The 19,204-nt window shown below is 47.3% G+C and overlaps 1 protein-coding gene across 2 annotated transcripts in view; it reads right to left on the reverse strand.

The window, feature by feature from the left end:
- The window catches only part of col9a1c (collagen, type IX, alpha 1c), a 181,323-nt gene that overhangs the window by 137,515 nt on the left and 24,604 nt on the right, over positions 1-19,204 (reverse strand). For both annotated transcript variants that reach the window (XM_085992462.1, XM_085992461.1), the window contains exon 6: positions 13,509-13,589. In XM_085992462.1, coding sequence (XP_085848588.1) covers positions 13,509-13,589 — 81 coding nt within the window. The remainder of the gene's footprint in view (positions 1-13,508; positions 13,590-19,204) is intronic.

The raw sequence follows: 19,204 nt of genomic DNA on the forward strand, positions 1-19,204 counted from the left end.
GATCTGGTCTGATGCCCTCACTGCTAAGGATATCTCCCACGAATGTCAGTTCTGTCACCCCGAGCTGGCATTTCTCTCTATTCAGCTTCAGGTTTGTTTTCCTTGTTGCTTCCAGCACTTTTTTCAGTCTCTCGTCATGCTCAGTTCTCGTGGTTCCCCTTACTATGATGTCATCCATCGATGTATCAACTCCCTCCAGATGCTCATAGATCATATGGATTGTTTTGTGATACACTTCAGGAGCTGAGGCAATGCCAAATGGTAACCTTAGGAATCTGTATCTGCCAAATGGACTGTTGAACGTGCACAGTTTTGAACTTGCTTTGTCCAGTTTCATCTGCCAAATTCCTGATTATGCATCTAACTTGCTGAAATACTTTGCATTTGCAAACTGTGACATGATTTCCTCACGTGTAGGAAGCTTGAAGTGCTCTCTCTTTATTGCTCTGTTTAGATCTCTTGGATCCAGGCAAATTCTGAGCTTTCCATTCTTTTTGTCCACAATGACGAGGGAACTCACCCACTCAGTTGGCTCATCTATCTTCTGAATCACGTCCAGGCTTTCCATCCTGTCCAACTCTGCCTTCAGTTGCTTTTGAAGAGCAAACAGAACTTTTCTGCATGGATGTATGACCGTTGGCATACTTTTATCTACTCTGATCGTGTGTTCTCCTGGAATGCAGCCTAGACCCTGAAATAGGTCGTTGTACTCTTTCATGAGTTCATCATAGACTGTCTCTCCTTCGCTTTCCACAACGAGGACTCTCTTTACTAGGTTCAGTCTCTCACAGGCTTTTAAACCTAGTATAGCTTGCACATCCTTTGGCACCACGATTAATGCTAACGTGTGCTCTTTGTCCTTGTGTGTCACTTGGACAATGCATCTTCCTTTCACTGGTATATCAGTACCTGAGTATCCTGTCACTTTCACTTTTATTCCATGTATCTTTGGTCTGGGTCTAATTTTCTTAAAATCAGTCTCTGATATCACATTAACTTGTGCTCCAGTATCCAATTTAAATGGAATGTGTATGTCATTCACTTTTAGTGTCAACATCCAGTCTCTTTTTTCTTCTTTGTTTTCAGACACAACATCCACATTGAACTCCTCTATCTCGCTTTCATCTACTGCATGGACCTTGCTTTGTTGCGCTTGGTTCTTGCAGCAACGGGCATAATGGTTGTTTTTGTTGCAACTATTGCATTTTTTACCATATGCTGGACACTTTTTTGGTGGATGCTGTGTACCGCATCGACTACATGACTTTCGATTGACCCTTTCATTTTTGTTCACTGGCCACGCCTCTTTTTTCACATTGGCGCTCTTTTTGTTAAACGGTTTGTGTCCGTTCTTACTCACTGCATCCACGTTGCAGCTATTGTCACTGAACAGCTCCTTTGCCTGCGACTTCACAGTCTCTGTAGCCCTACACAGTGCTATGGCTTTTCCCAGGTCTAGATCTTGCTCTCTTAGCAGTCTTTCCCTTAGACCATTATCTGGAATACCACACACTGTCTTTTATCAGTGAGTCTGTCAGTCCCCCAAATTCACATGTTTTGCTTTGGTTTCTCAGTTCAGTCACATACTGATCAATAGTCTCTCCCGTTTTCTGTACACATGTGAAAAATCTGTGCCTCTCAAACGTCACGTTACGTTTAGGTATGCAGTAGGCCTCAAACTGTTCCATTATTTTATCTAGCTTCATTTTGTCTCCATCAGCAGCGAATGTGAAGTTATTATACACCTCCAGTGCTTCATCACCCACAACATGTAAGAACACTGACGCTTTCATTTTATCACTTTTCTTGTCAGCTCCGATTGCTGATAAATACAACTCCAAACGTTGTTTGAACCTTCTCCAATTTTCAGCCACATTACCTGTCAACTGAAGCTTCGCCGGTGGGTGTAATCCTACCATTTTTTCACTTCGTTAGCTATTCTCCAATGGTAAGTAACGATGTTCTCTTTTGGCTTGCTAATATGTGGAGAGCTGATTTAACTTCAGATTTTTCCTCTTCATCTCTTTCAATCACTTCTGACACCATGTATTGACTTGTAAGTGGGTTCAATGACGACACATTCATGAAAGAGATATCTTTTTATCTAAAGTATGTTCAACTCAGTTAAACAGCATTACAGGAGACACCATCTTAGAGATCCATCTAAAACGAAAGTAAAACTAAACTGCTTGTCTCTCACATGCCCTCTGCTGGTCAGGCATAAGTAATCAAACAGGCAAATACCATCACTATTTGCCGATATCATTACAGGGGATTGACAGGGTGGATGCTGAGAGGATGTTTCCCCTAGTGGGGGTATCTAGAACTAGGGGGCATAGTTTCAGAATAAGGGGTTGCTCATTTAAGACGGAGATGAGGAGGAATTTCTTCTCTCTGAGTGTCGTGAATCTTTGGAATTCTCTACCCCAGAGAGCTGTGGAGGCGGAGTCATTGAATATATTCTAGGCGGAGATTGACAGACATTTGAACTACAAGGGAGTCAAGGGGTATGGGGAGAGAGCGGGAAAGTGGTGTTGAGACCCAGATTGGATCAACCATGATCTTATTGAATGGTGGAGCAGGCTCGAGGGGCCGATTGGCCTACTCCTGCTCCTTATGTTCTTATTCTGAACAGGGAACTCCCTCAACAGCTCAGCTGCTAGATGCACGACCCAGTGTCAAACTGAGCCGTATAGAGCAGGCACGTTTTAGACTCAACTCCATTCTGTGGTGAGGTTCCTGATCTCAAATGGTGCAAACATATTGTCACTACAATAACTTCAGTGTCCCGGGGCTAGATGGTTGCTGTTCCTGATGGCTATCCAGTAATTTTTCCATCTCCCTCCCGGATAAATTGTGTGTGGATATCAAGTGAGGGCAAAGTCAGAATGTCACCATTAAGAACATAAGAAATAGGAGCAGGAGGAGGCCATTCGGCCCCTCGAGCCTGCTCCGCCATTCAATAAGATCATGGCTGATCTGATCTTGGCCTCAACTGCACTTCCCTGCCCGCTCCCCATAACCCTTGACTCCCCTGTAGCACATGGTTGAATACTCTGCTAACATTCACTATTTAGGCTCAAACATGATGAGTGGCCTCTTGGGTGAGGTGCCAGAGAGTAGTTGTTGCCCATGGACCCATGCTGTAACATCAGTGCCTTCAGGGAAGGGGGGAATAAAAATTAAAGAGGATTTACCTGGTGTTTCTGTAAATATTTTTCATTTCCTAAGATATACAAAACAGTGACTACACTTCAAAAATAATTAATTGGCTGTAAGTCACTCTGGAAAGTCCGGAGGTCATAAAAACTGCTAAATAAATTCAAATTCTTTCTATATATACACACAAGGGCCTGCATTTTCCGATGCCTACGGGTGTGTATGAGCTGTGTACACAGCCGTAGGGACCTCACAAGTGCTGGACCCCTGCCCTGGAGAAGGGCCTCTGCGGGGGGGAAGAGTTCCACTTTCTGCAGAACCTCCGCCCGCTGAAAACCCTTAGAAATCTTACGCCTGGTAAAAGCAGGCGGAAGGCCTGCTTTAACCAGCACAAGAGTTTTAAAAATATATTTTTTTTCCCGCTCATTTATAATTTTAAAAAGGTAAGTTTATTTTTAGCCCCGTAAAACACTAAGGCCTAGAAATTCAGTTGGGCGCGCCAGCCGTTAGCGCTCGAGATCTACTCCTCCTAAGGCGCTAGGCGCTTAGCGCCCGGGCGCAGCGCGATCTGCGCCTCGCCCCAACTTCAGTACATATTTAGTGCCGGCGCAAAGTCTTAGCGCGTGCCCTGCTGCGCGCGCAGATCATGACGTCATTTACTAGTGCAACGCCCTTTGTGCGCCCCGAACCGGAACTTCACTTGCGCCGCCCCATTGTGCGCCGGGCGGCCCGAACGACTGTGAAGTGGAACGGTACACAGCCGAGGCCGGGCCGCGGGGAGCGCTAATTAAAGGGCACTTACCCTGCACTATAAAGGGCAGCCATTTTGCAGCATTCACTCTTGTGCAACGGTTTTTTGGAGAGAGACTAAGGAGGAGAGCTTACTGGTTTGGACCAACACTAGGACAGGTATTTTTGGCTCAGGCCAGAGCTTAGCAATTATCTTTGCCTTCATTGAGAGCTCAGTGTTTGCCAGCATATAATGGGGGCTGCATTGGGTGCCAACGCTGACTTTCAGCCTTATGCCAGAAGGGCTTACAGACGCCGTGAGAGAGTGGCAGCCCTGGCTAGACGCAGAGGGGGCAACAGGCGTCGCCAACTGAGGCCTTACCCACCCAGGGTATACCGCCAGCAGTCCTCCTATCTGACCATGTCTGCCGCGATGTGTGTAAGGAGGCTGCGATTCAGAAGGGAGGTGGTTGCAGACATCTGCCAGCTGCTTCAGAGAGATCTGCAGCCACAGCTGATGCGCAGGACGTCTCTGTCGGTGGCAGTGAAGGTGACGGTGGCTCTCAACTTCTATGCCACCGGCTCCTTCCAATCCGCTGCTGGGGACATCGCTAACATCTCCCAGTTCGCCGTGCATTGCTGCATCCGCCAGGTGACTGAAGCCCTTTTCACAAGGAGACATCAATTCATCTCCTTCCCCATGACCCTGGACAAGCAGCAGCAGCGTGCAGTGGGATTTGCAAGAATAGCGGGCTTCCCCATGGTGCAGGGCGCCATTGACTGCACGCATGTGGCTTTGCGGGCACCTCTGGAGCATGCCGAGAATTACCGCAACCGGAAGGGCTACCATACCCTCAACGTACAGCTGGTGTGTGACCACAGGCAGCGCATCCTAGCTGTTAATGCCCGCTTTCCAGGCAGCAGCCACGATGCCTTTATCCTGCGACAGACAACTGTGGCTGACATGTTCCAGGCACAGCCTCCCCCAAGAGGATGGCTTATCGGGGACAAAGGCTATTCTTTGTGTACCTGGCTCATGACCCCGCTCCGCGCGCCCACGACCCCTGCTGAAGAGGCATACAACGAGAGCCATCAAGCGACTAGGAACATCATAGAACAAACAATCGGCGTCCTCAAGCAACGGTTCCGCTGTCTCGATCGCTCCGGGGGAGCCCTCCAGTATTCGCAGGACCGAGTCTCCCAATTCGTTGTCGTTTGCTGCATGCTGCACAACCTGGCTATCCGCAGGACTCAGGCACTGCCACCTCACGTTGGACCCCCACCTCAGGAGGAGGAGCAGGAGGAGCATGAGGAGGAGGAGGACGAGGAGTACCAGCCCAGGAGGGAGGCACAAGGTCCAAGGGCCGCCCGTCAGCGGATTATTGAACATCACTTCTAGGCCCCCTGTCAGGGAATGGCTTGTGCCAATGAAAGAACATGATTGCAGCCGCTCCGCAAGCCCTCAGCCGGTTAAGGCAACAAACACTTCAAAGATCAAACATGGACAATGTTAATAAATAAAATGCTTTATTGTACAAACTCAGGGCCCCTCCCACATGAAAACCAAAAACAGACGAAACCCCAAAAAACACTCAAACACATTACTCGCTCCCACAACCTGGAGAGGATTAACAAAACAGTGCAACTAAAATGGCCGTCATCCTCGGCCTTCGTAAATAACAAACATCACATCCTCGGCCTTCAAAAAACAAACATCCAATTCTCGGCCTCAAAAAACAAACACAACTGGCCACACATTCGACTTTTTGGCCCGCTAGGTCGATGCCTTGGCCATCTTTGTGTGGCCCCTGCCCGCCCTGCTGCTCCTCCTCAAAGTAAGGCCATTGGCTGCTGCAAGGCTGGGGGCAGGCTCCAGAGGGGCACATGTCGTGACGGCAGATGCCCTTGGGGGTCGGCCTAGTCGAGGTCTGGCCGTCGAGCGGGCGGCTGTTGAATGCTGCAGCTGTGGCTGGCCAGCATCAGTCGCTGCAGCAGCTCCTGGCAGCTCCAATGGGGGAGTGGCAGTGGCGGCTGGAGGAATGGGGGCAAGCTGGCGGATGGCAGGCGCTCGCCGGTCGCCTGAGACACTGGCACTCGCCCGGGCCAGCACTGCAGCATGCGCACCAATCTGCCGAGGGACAGACCACTGTGCTGCTGCAGCGCGCCGGGTGCCCTGGCGATGCCTGGCTGACACAGCGTGTGGGGCAGCAGTGAGTGCCCGTGTTGACCTGTTCAGTGGCCTCATCAGAGCACCCAGTGTCTGCACGGCACCACCGATCAGCTGCCCACTCGCTGCCTGAGCTGCCCCGAATGCCGCACGACTCGCTGCCTGATCTGCCCCGAATGCCGCCCGACTCGCTGCCTGCTCTGCCCCGAATTCCGCCAAACTGATGGCCTGTGAGGCCCCGACGTCGGTGACACTCCGAGAGAGGGACTCGATGGCCTCAGGCAACCGTGCCACTACCCCCATGAGCTCCGTGTACCGGCGCTCCGAGTCCGCGGACAAGTCCTCGAGGCGTTCCATCTCCTCGGCGAAGACCATCTCCGGACTGGAGGCCAGACTCTCCCTCTGGGGAGAAGGCCGCCGAGCTGGCCGACCCTTCCTGCGTTGCTGGAGGCCGCTGTGCCCAGCAATTGGACTCCCCTCCGACCCTTCCCCCCTCTGGGGAGAAGGCCGCCGACCTGGCACCCCCCTCCCGCATTTCTGCAGGCCACAGGTCCCATGAGCTCACCTCCCCTCCGACACTTCGGCGACGCTCCCCTCCAGGGAAGACGTGTCCCCTACATTGGCATGGGTTGCCACGGCTGAGGGTTCCCCTGATGGGCCGCCTTCCTCTTGCTCCTCCTCCTCCTCCTCTGAGGGGCTGTCACTGGCAAGTTCAGGGACCTCCTCCTCACCATCTGAAACCAGGAAGGCACAAGAGTAGCTTTAGAGTGAGGAGAGGGCGTCAGCGAGGGAGGCACGAGTGGTGGCATTCAGCGCATTGGTCGGACAGTGGCAAAGGATGTAGATCTGATGGGCAAGTGGGACGAGAGAGGTCCAAACGTGGGTGTCCTTACCATTGGTGCCCAGAACAGGGTTGGCATCTCCACATGCAACAGGGCCAATCACCCGGCCACCCATGATGCGCTCCACGCGATGTTGAAGCTCGGCGAGCGGCTGGATCTGGGGTCGGCCTCCCCCGGTCGCAGTCCGGCTCTTCCGATTATTAGCCAGCTTGGCCTGCAAGAGAAAGGACGGCCTCTAAGTACAGTGTGTAGCCCTGATCTTGTCTGCAATGCCTCCCATGGTCGAATAGCTTGGACAGTGTGTAAAGTGCTGAATGTGCAATTGATTTTCATGCCAGTCCCATAGCTGCTGGATGAGGGCTGGCCATTAGGGATTTCAGGTCCCTTTGCCCATAATGTGAGGTGCACATGCAAGGATGAGGAGGTCACTGGAAAGGGTACTCACCCTGACAATCCGCGTGAGGTCATTAAACTTTTTGCGGCATTGGACACCGGTCCTGGGGACCTCGCTGTTGCCTGACACCTTGCTGGCGACATGCCTCCAGGCTCTCCGGTAGGCGCGGAGCGGCGCACTCCTGCCATTGTCCGGGTACAAAATATGGCGCCTCTTCTCCACACCACCAACCAGCACACTCAGATCACGCCCTGAGAAGCGCTGCGCTCGTTCACGGGCCCTCTGCATGGCTTCAGGCGCTATTTGGGTCCAGCAGCAGTGTTCAGGCCTAGCTGGAGGGCTCCACTATCCAGGGCGTGGCAGCAGACAAAGTCGACCCTTCCCCCTTAAGAGCTGGCCGGCGCCAGGGTGTCTGCTGTCAATCACTAGATGGCCGCACCTGCGCTGCGCCCGGCCTGGGCGCTCTCGCTCAGCACCTCCGGCTTAGCGCCTAAAGAGAGGCGTCCAGCACCAGTTTTAGCGCTCGAGCAAACTCTTAGGACGAAGCTAATGAATATCGCAGAAGTGGCCTCGATTTGGCGGCGGGCGCAAACTTTAGCAGCCGCCCGACTTTAACGCCCCAAAAGTGGCTACAATGAATTTCTAGGCCTAATTCTTTTTCAAAAAATTAAATTTTCGTTTAAAATATTTAATTTAATGTAATTTTAACTCATTTTAAAAATGTGATTTAAAAAAAATTATTGAATGTTTTAGTGTCTTTTTTCAGTGATCCCCATTTATATTTGACAGATCTATCTGTCAAAAGTATGAAGGGGGAATTCCCTTCTTTCATTGGCTGGCCTGGCCCACGTGATCCCAGGGGCGCTGGCGAACCGCATGCGCCCCTAGGATTCGTGGGCCCTGCGTATTTCGACTGTGGAGAGGCCCAGGAGCGGAAGTGTCCAGACCTCGGGAGCCCTCAGGTAAGGACGTAGATTTGTTTCCGATGGGAGGCATCCGCACGCAGGAAGCCGCCTATCGGAAATTACGGGCCAATGTGTTACTGCTGTTGCTGTCTCCCTAAGTTTATATCAGGCCTTATATTTTTTTTTTCTTCTTCATATGTGATAAAGTCCAAAATAATAAAATGCATTTAAAAAATAAAGATGCGGAAGAGGCAAAAATAGAGGGGTACAAAATTATGGAATTGTTAGCAATGGTGCATGCCCTCCAGTGGAGGACAGAAGCAATGTCCAATCAGCTGAACAGTCAGTGCCGGAATCATTCACAGGTATTCAGGGGGCAGTTTCGGATACCCAGAATTTGCTTCAAAAAGTTCAACAGAAGAGCTAAGGAACTGTCATAAATAAGGGGAGATGGGGAGACAGACATGGGACAACAGGTAAGAAAGTGAGAGATGTACAGATCAACTTGAATTCCAAAGTCCATTCCCATGCTCCTGAACAGGAAACCATGAACTTTCAAATCCAATTCCTGGGAATGGGAGGGAGAAAAGGAGGGCAACTTGGCACAGCCAAATCACTTGTAGTCTCAGTTAAATATTTAATAATAAAGGGAAAATGTGAATTGAATGCATAACTGAAGTTGTGAAATAAAATCAATACATTTTTCGCAGATGTCCGACACATACACGACCAATATTTGGGACTTTATTAAAATCAGTGGCGAGGAGATTCCCTAACGGCTCAGTTGAAAAGTCCACTTCCCAGTGCGGAATGGATCTGGGTAGATCACAGCAATGTTCCCTTTAATTTTTTTGGGGAGCATGGCCCCTTTATCAGGCTGCACAGCTCATTCAAATTTCCGCGCTTGCGTGGTTTTTTCCCCATTGTAAAGCCGGCAAACGGCCTACGTGGGACCTCCAGAGCACTGTGCGGCCATGCAGTTTAACGGGAATATTGGATCCCAGGTTTAATGTCTCAGTCTCTGCTGCGTAGGTTAATCATTGCCAGGCAGTAGATGAGATAATTGGTCTGTGTGTGCCTGGGATCATAATAAAGTGGCCAGGTTTCCTGATCCTGACTGGTATTCAATGCCCTCCTGTTGAAAGTGCACAATTGTGGATGTTGGGTGAGAATAGGGTACCGCTCATGATGCAATAGCTACTCATTATCTAGATTCACACATGAAGAATGCCTGCTCAGGTTGGCTGGTACCCACGGAACAGTCGGTGCCTTCAGATGCATCGGGAGAAAAAACTAGTGCTTGCCTTACATGCTGACACCGTGGAGACATTCATGCCTTTGTATTTTCCTTGACAATTTTCTCCCATCCCCTCCTCTTCCTTTCTTATAGGTCCTTGCTGGGATCCAGTTCACAGAGCAGTTATTGAACCTAGGAGTTTGCTGGTCTATATGGCAGTGCACTAATTGGCTGAGCTACTTGGGAAGCACCAGTCACATCCTTTAGATCCTGTCTCATTGATCATTAGTCTAGCAGAATGGGAAGACAAGTGGCAGATGGAATTTAATACAGAGAAGTGTGAGGCGATGTATTTTGCCAGAAGGAACAGAGAGAGGCAATATACACTTAATGGCATAGTTTTAAAGAGTGTGCAGGGACAGAGGGACCTGGGAGTTAATGTGCATAGGTCCCTGGAGGGTGGCGGGACATAGAGAGAGTGGTTAACAAAGCATATGGGATCTTGGGCTTCATAAATAGAGGTATTGAGTACAAAAGTAGAGAAGTTATGCTGAATCTTTATAAAGCGCTGGTTAGGCCACAACTGGAGTATTGCGTCCAGTTCTGGTCACCACACTTTAGGAAGGATGTGAAGACCCTTGAGAGGGTGCAGAGGAGATTTACCAGAATGGTTCTGGGAATGGGGGGATCTTAGATACAAGGACAGGTTGGAGAAGTTGGATTTGTTTTTATTAGAGCAAAGAAGGTTGAGGGGTGATTTGATAGAGGTGTACAAGATTATGACGGGTTTGGGTAGGCTAGACGGGGAAAGGCTGTTCCCACCAGTTGATGGTACATGGACATGGGGACACAGATTTAAGGTTTAGGGCAAGAGATACAGGGGGGGTGCGAGGAAAAACCTTTTTACGCAGCGAGTGGTGAGGACCTGGAACTCGCTGCCAACAAGTGGTGGAAGCGGAGACACTCAATGTTTTCAAGGGGAGACTTATTAGGCACTTAAGGGAAATAAACTTGCAGGGCTACAGGGATAGAGCGGGGGAATGGGACTGACTGGATTGCTCTACAGAGAGCCGGCACGGACTCGATGGGCCGAATGGCCTCCTTCTGTGCTGTTATGACTCTATGGCCTAGGAATTGGGTTGGGGCGCCAAAGTGGCGCAAAAGTCGCCTGAGCGCAGGATTTAGCGCAGCGATCGGAGTAATACCGATCGCCAGAAATTCAGTTTCAGTGCCACTCGAGGGACACGGGGCGAGGCTCGAGGCGCTCCGCATCCCTCTTAGGGCGTTGAAACTGATTATCGCAGCGCAACGTGCCGCAGCGCCACACGCTGCGGCACGGCACGCTGCGGTACTGCAGGCCTTCCTCCCACTGTTAAGGGGGAGGTGCCTGCAACAGCGCGATCCCCACTAACGTGTGCCGGCAAATGAGCCCGGCACCAAGGAGAAGTGCCGGGTTCTCGGGAAACAGCCGGCAATGCCGCGGGGGGGGGGGGGTGCTTAGGAGGCCGGGGACGGAGGTGCTGGCAGGCGGCCGCCGAAAAAGCGGCCGCCCCGCACCTCCACCTTAACTTGCACTGCTGCCGGCACAGTAAGGCCCCGTGAACCGGGTGTGGGTAGCGAACGGCGCAACTGTGGCGTTCGCTACCAAATATCGCGAACGGGGCACAAATAGGGCGCTGTGCACACCGATGATGTCATCGGTGGCGGCGCAGCACAAATGCCTAACGCCACCATTAGTGCCCCTACTGAATATCGCGGGAGACGCAGCCAGTGGCGCTACAGCCACTGACTGCCTCTTTAGGCGCTAACAGGTGGCGCTACTCACCGAATTTCTCCCCCTATGACTCTAGTCACAGAGATGGCAACTGCAATATATGATCTGAAGGAAGGTACCTCCACCAGTGAAAAAGACCAGCTCATACCTATTGGGTTCTTAGTGTGGACTCAATATCCTCACTAATAAATTATAACTTAGTTATGTGGATTTTCCACTGATTTAAAATAACGTGCACCCAGTAAGCACTTTATCCTAGTAGAAAAAATCCCGTCAGAACAACTTAATGAACTGAATTATCACAAGAATCATTATATTAATCAATCCTACATATTAACGAAAGACATATTCATATGCAGGCACAAATTAACATAACATATGGCTTAACATACTTTGAGAAGAAAAGAAAGACTTGCATTTACATAGTGCCTTTCATGACCACCGGACGTCTCAAAACGCTTTACAGCCAATAAAGTACTTTTGAAGTGGAGTCACTGTTGTAGTGTGGGAAATGCAGCAGCTAATTTGCGCACAGCAAGGTCCCACAAACAGCAATGTGGTAATGACCAGATAATCTGTTTTTTTGTTATGTTGGTTGAGGGATAAATATTGGTCAGGATACCGGGGATAACTCCCCTGCTTTTCTTCGAAATCATGCCATGGGATCTTTTACATCCACCTGAGTGAGCAGACGGGACCTCGGTTTAATGTCTCAACCAAAAAAACACACCTCCGACAGTGCAGTACTCCCTCAGCACTGCACTGGAGTGTCAGCCTAGCTTTATGTGCGCAAGTCCCTGGAATGTGCGCAAGTCCCTGGAGTGGGGCTTGAACCCACAACCTTCTGAAACAGAGGTGAGTGTGCTACCAACTGAGTCACGGCTCACAGCAGAGGTCTTATTGACACAGATATATTGTAAAGGAGGAAGGTCTTCAAAAATCAAAAGGAAAGTTCGGCCCATTCGGTTTGCTCTTGAAATGAGGACTCGCAGTAGATGACATGGACAGAAACATATGCTGACTTTTACCTCTACTTTGAACATCTAATATCAAATGTATTTTTTCATAAGCTTTCTCCTCTCCTGAAGGTGGTGACTCATACAGGGCTATGGCTCTCGTTTAAGTTTTTTTTTATTGTAACCATTTTCAGTTGCAACACAGTCATACATTTCTATTTTGCTACAGAAAATGTAGCTCAGTGGATATGATACAGATTGATAGGGAGTAAGCCCTTATATGATCTATGGCTCGACAGACTACCTCACCCGAGTGATCACTCTTCATGTGGAGCCCAAGGCAGTGAGTATTGCCAGGCCATTAAAGGATGTGAGCCATTATATTGAGTCTTAATCAATCCCCACACCTTACAAGAAGGTTTTAATGCCTCTAGTCCATCTGAAAAACAATTGAACACAATTTAATAACAGACACTTTTCTATTGGCGGAATAAAATTGAAGGGAATGTCATTCTCAGCACCATTCTCCTGCACTTCTCAGCATTCAGCTTCAAAGAGGCACTGAAGAAGGCCAGGGTCCCAGGAGATGCATGGGCTGAGGAAACCAAGGGTATTGAGAAGAAAGTACAGGGTTTTATAACCTCACCAAAAAGATTGTAAGTGCCAAATTGCAAACAATTGTGATTCAGAATAACTAGCAACACTAAAATTTCTTGTAATGTTGTGAAAAATGTAAGATCCATCTTGATTTAATCCATGTTATTTTTTAATTGTGATTCTATAATGTGTTATTTGAATCCCAATCTAATTTAGTAAAAATTCAATCCAGAAATTATATGTGGTAATAATCTGCCCATATCCAATATATACTAATATATAAGAAAGAGGAGGAAGGCAAACTGAGGAGAAACACACAAAGAAAGTCAGTCAAAGAGAGGAGACACAAATCGCAGAGAAAGATAGACATGGCAGGTGGTGGGGGGGGTGGTGATGCGGGAGAGAGACCAGCAAATTGAGGGGAAAGAGATGCACAAAGAAAGGAAAGGGACATACGCATGGAGACAGATGGAATGAAAAAGTCAAACTCAAAGTGACAGAAATGAAGGAAGAAAGCCAAAAAGCAGAGCGAGAGATACACACAAAGAGAGGAGAGAGAAAAACCACAGAGACAATGGGGAGAAGTGGAGAAAGAGAGAGAGAGAGAGAGAGAGAGAGAGAGAGAGAGAGAAATGGAGAGAGGGAGAGAAAGAACCAGCAGAGACAGACTAATAACTTCACAGAAAAGTGAGAGAGACAGAGAGAGATCCAATTTACAGATGGCAACAGGAGCTGAGCATTTTTTTACCTGTTGTATGGATAGCTCTGTGCAGGCCTCACGGTGAGCTCGTTGTGGATCACAATGAATCAGCATCCACTGCAGCTCAAACTAGAAGGAAAGAAGAACTGTTACAAATGAAAGGAAAAGGGTAGAGCAGTTCTAATGTTCATTGTGACATGTAAGATAACACATTTTTTTTGTTTGTGCATTCCCCACACAGTAAGTTTCTGATGCGCGTCATACTGATGGTGATGGGCATTGACCAGGTACCAGCTATTTCCACAGATAGCAGAAAACATCTGCACTCCCGTCAGCAAAGGTCACTCTCACACACAAACTCATTCCTAACAGTTCAGGAGTATCATTCCTAGAACATATCGCAGGGGCAGGTACGTACTATTTTTTTCAGTGGGTGTTTGCAATGAGCTTGCCAGACCAAACAATCTACTTCAAAAGGGCTATTTTTCCAAGTATCTTCTTCTTCTTAGGCAGTCCCTCAAAGTCATTTTTCAAGTATGAATTTCACAATAAGGCAATATTAGAAACATTCTTACTTCCATTAATCTAACAAATCAAATAAAGCAAATAAATAGAAAAAAAGTTTTCAGATAAAAACTTTAAAGCCCCAGATCCAAGAACCAGTTATGTGTCGCTAGTTTATCAAAAACATTGCTACTATTCACTACAATATTCCTCCCTAAACCTCTCCGCCTCTCTTTCCTCATTTAAGATGCTCTTTAAAACCTGCCTCTTTTCCAAGATTTTGGTCATCTGCCCCAATATCTCCCTTATGTGGTTCGGTGTCAAATTTTATGTAATAACATTCCTGTGAAGCGCCTTGGGGTGTTTTACTACATTAAAAGGTGCTGTATACATACAAGTTGTTGCTGAACATTTCAAAGTGCTGACCCAACCAGTCAGTTTTCACTGGGCGCATTACAGAACTGACAAGCTCTGGAGGAATGTTCTGTGGCCTATCAAGTGATCTAAGGCACTTTCTTTCGAAAGGAGTGGCCCGCTTAAAAATAAATGATATTATTTCATTAAAAAGTCATAAAATTGGAAAGCCCTGTACATTCTCCCTGCACCCGCTACTGCATGGGATAGCAGAGTTGTCACCAACTGCCCTGGGGACTTCCTGTCACTACTGCTGTGCTGCTCGTCTTACAGGTCTTCTTCACTCCTTGCCAATCAGATCTTGTGCAGAAAGACTTATATACCTGCATCACCTGCCAGGTCGGAAACCTATGCAGAGCTCACAGATCTACCAGTCTTTCTTGAGGTAACTTAATTTTAATTTTGCTTCCAAAAACGATTTTTGTCATCACTGCCTCTTTATGCCGCTGCAGACCTTTCAATTCTGCAGCAGCTCCGTAGTTCATGCCCCCTCAAATGGCGAGCTCCCAATGAGTGGCATCCAGAAAGCTGGGAACTTGCTGTATTTATTTAAATTAAGCTTATCCCAAAAAATTGTGGCGGGATCGGCCATGTCTAGTCAGGCAGCTACAAATCGCAGCCCATCATATTTCATCTCAGGATTTTGCCAAGCAGAAAATCTAGGCTCCAGTGTTTAACCCAGGGGTAGGCAGTTAGACATGCACCATTTCTAGTGTTTATCCCAGAGGTAACTACTCTACAGTTACCCTTCTACACTTGTAATAAGCATGAGGTAAGAATTCCTCTGGTCAGTATAAGTTGTATTATCATAACTGCTTTTACAATGTGTTTATAATTTTACCAGAAATATTGAACAGATGTAATCTTAATAAACACTCTTGCGATGTTGCTATATTTAGTGATGAGGGTAATTCTTAGCTCCATGTTAGAGAAAAGTAGTAGAAAATAGTCCTGACTGGAGAAGGCCTGATGCCTGTCCCACTTATTGATAACGGATTTTACACAGGGGTCTTTCAACAGGCTTTAAGCCCTTAATTAATATATTCAAGTGGCCTAACGCCTGTTTTAGGCGGCCATCTATGACGCCACGAATTTAGCAGTGGGCACAACACATACCAATTTCTAAAGGATCCTAATTTTAAAAAACCTTTACTTTGATAGGCTTAACAAGCTGGGTCAATTTATTCTAGAGCAGAGTAGACTTAGAGGCAAAATAACAACAGAAAATGCTGGAAAAACTCAGATGGCCAGGCAACATCCGTGGCCTTTGTCTCCACTAGTCCTATCACCATCTCATCTCATTTTGAATACCTCTTAATGTCTCTTCTCTTTCGCTCTCTCCCAGCCTGGTCTCTTAATCTATTTCATTTCCTGTGCCTCTTTAGTCTTGACAAAGGGTTCATCCGAAACATTGACTCTAATTTCTCTCCACGGATGTTGCCTGGCCTGCTGAGTTTTTCCAGCATTTTCTGTTGTTATTTCGGATTTCCAGCATCTGCAGTATTTTGCTATCGTAGACTTAGAGGCATCTTGATAGAGATTAATACAATCATAAAAGGGCTGTATTGCATGCCTACTGATAGATCATTCCAGTTTGACAGATTGGGGAGGATCAGGGAACATGTGTTTAATCGACGCAAAAGTAGGAATAGACTAGTGTACATGGCCAGCTGGGGTTGCAGGTGATGACACTCTGCATGCCTTCAAGAGGGAGCTGGGACAGTTCTTGGCTGGGGCTGAGATCGCATCGTATAGAAGCTAAGTGGATTAACAGATAATGAAATGTGTGGTCCATGTGCTGTCCTGTACTGGTTTTGATCACCTGACGGGGTCGGAGAGGAATTTTATGGTACAGAACTCATAGGAATCCAACAGAAAGGCTTCTTCCAGCCCAGTGTGAGATTCAGCAACAAGCTACGAGTTGAATTTGTGATAAAAAGGGAAAATAACTGCAAGGAGTTGGGCCCCAACCTATCACTAAACCCTGGAGAGGAAGCTTCTCGCTTGAAGAAAGAATTTAAATCAAACATGGCCACAGTAAATAATAATTCTAAAAGGTCTAAGAGTGTTAAAAAAACAAGCCTGAAGGCTTTGTCTCTTAATGCGAGGAGCATTCGTAATAAGGTGGATGAATTAGCTACGCAAATAGATGTAAACGGATAGGATATGATTGGCATTACGGAAACATGGCTCCAGGGTGACCAAGGCTGGGAACTCAACATCCAGGGGTATTCAATATTCAGGAAAGACAGGCAAAAAGGAAAAGGAGGTGGGGTAGCATTGCTGGTTAAAGAGGAGATTAACACAATTGTAAGGAAGGATATTAGCTCTGATGATGTGGAATCTGTATGGGTAGAGCTGAGAAATACCAAGGGACAGAAAATGTTATTGGGAGTTGTATACAGACCCCCAAACAGTAATGCGGAGGTTGGAGATGGCATTAAACGGGAAATTAGAGACGCATGCAATAAGGGCACAGCAGTTATCATGGGTGACTTTAATTTACATATAGATTGGGCTAACCAAATTAGTAACAATACTGTGGAGGAGGGATTCCTGGAGTGTATATGGGATAGTTTCCTGGACCAATATATCGAGGAACCAACTAGGGATCAGGCCATCTTAGACTGGGTATTATGTAATGAGAAAGGAATAATTAGCAATCTTGTTGTGCGAGGCCCCTTGGGGTGGAGCGATCATATTATGATCGAATTCTTCATTAAGATGGAGAGTGAGGTATTTGACTCAGGGACTGGGGTCCTGAATTTAAATAAAGGAAACTACGATGGTATGAGGCACGAGTTGGGTAGGATGGCTTGGGGAATGTTACTTAAAGGGTTGACGGCGGACAGGCAATGGCAAACATTTAAAGATCGCATGGATGAACTACAGAATTTGTTCATCCCTGTTTGGCATAAAAATAAAACAAAAAGGGTGACTCAACTGTGGCTAACAAGGGAAATTAGGGATAGCATAAGATCCAAGGAGAGGACATATAAATTGGCCAGAAAAAGCAGCAAACCTGAGGATTGGGAGCCGTTTAGAATTCAGCAAAGGAGGGCAAATGGATTAATTAGGAGGGGGAAAATAGAGTATGAGAATAAGCTTGCAGGGAACATGAAAACTGATTGTAAAGCTTCTATAAATATGTGAAGACAAAAAGATTGGTGAAGTCAAGCGTAGGTGCCGTGCAGTCAGAATCAGGGGAATTTATAATGGGGAACAAAGAAATGGCAGACCAATTAAATACATACTCTGGTTCTGTCTTCACAAAGGAGGACACAAATAATCTCCCAGAGATGTCGGGGAACATAGGGTCTAATGAGAGGGTGGAACTGAATGAAATCAGTATTTGTAGGGAAATGGTGTTAGGGAAATTGACGGGATTGAAGGCCGATAAATCCCCAGGGCCTGGTAATCTACATCCTAGGGCACTTAAGGAAGTGGCCCTAGAAATAGTAGATGCATCTACTATTTCTAGGGCCACTTCCTTAAGTACCGCAGGGATCGATCCTTGGACCCCAGCTATTCACAATATCTATTAATGATCTAGACGAGGGAACTAGATGTAATATCTCCAAGTTTGCAGACGACACAAAGCTGGGTGGGCATGTGTGCTGTGAGGAGGATGCCGAGAAACTACAGGATGATTTGGACAGGTTGGGTGATTGGGCAGATGCATGGCAGATGCAGTATAATGTGGATAAATGTGAGGTTATCCACTTTGGTGGCAAAAACAGGAAGGCAGATTATTATCTGAACGGCAATAGATTGGGAGAAGGGGAAGTGCAACTAGACCTGGGTGTCCTTGTGCACCAGTCACTGAAGGTAAGCATGCAGGTGCAGCAAGCGGTTAAGAAGGCAAATGGTACGTTGGACTTCGTAGCAAGAGGGTTTGAGTACAGGAACAAGGATGTCTTGCTGCAGTTGTACAGGGCCTTGGTGAGACCACACCTTGTGTATTGTGTGCAGTTTTGGTCGCCTTATCTGAGGAAGGATGTTCTTGCCATGGAGGGAGTGCAGCAAAGATTCACCAGACTGATACCTGGGATGGCAGGAATGATGTATGAGGAGAGATTGGGTCGATTGGGCTTATACTCGCTGGAGTTTAGAAGAATGAGAGGGGATCTCATTGAAACTTATAAAATTCTAACAGGACTAGACAGACTAGATGCAGGAAGGATGTTCCCGATGGCGGGGGAGTCCAGAACCAGGGGTCACAGTCTAAAGATAAGGGGTAAGCCATTTAGGACAGAGATGAGGAGGAATTTCTTCACCCAGAGAGAGTGGTGAACATGTGGAATTCTCTACCACAGAAGGCAGTTGAGGCCAATTCATTAAATATATTCAAGAAGAAGTTAGATATATTTCTTAATGCTAAAGGGATCAATGGATATGGGGAGAAGGCAGGGACAGGGTACTGAGTTTGGATGGTCAGCCATGATCTCACTGAATGGCGGAGCAGGCTCGAGGGGCCGAATGGCCTACTCCTGCTCCTATCTTCTATGCTTCTATGTACTTAAGTGGCAAATAAACATGGTGCATGGCATTAAAATTGGATGTTTAGAAAATGGCTGATACATCACAAACATAGGTTGTTCCATCATGCCGAAAACAGGCACCTGTTATATAATGGATGAATGAGGATAGTGTGAGATTTCAGACAACAGTTGCTGGAAAGTATTACCTGAAATCTGAGTCTGAGAACACACCATCATTTATCCAGGGTTCAACAGCTACGCTAATTGGATTGCACACAAGAAAGCAGCTGGTCCTGAAGCTCCACACGTAAAACTGGCGGAAACACCATTCAAATGAGGTATGAT

This window comes from Somniosus microcephalus, chromosome 7 (genome assembly GCF_052327205.1).
Source record: "Somniosus microcephalus isolate GS21.2 chromosome 7, FLI_Smic_1.0, whole genome shotgun sequence".
Lineage (NCBI taxonomy): Eukaryota > Metazoa > Chordata > Chondrichthyes > Squaliformes > Somniosidae > Somniosus > Somniosus microcephalus.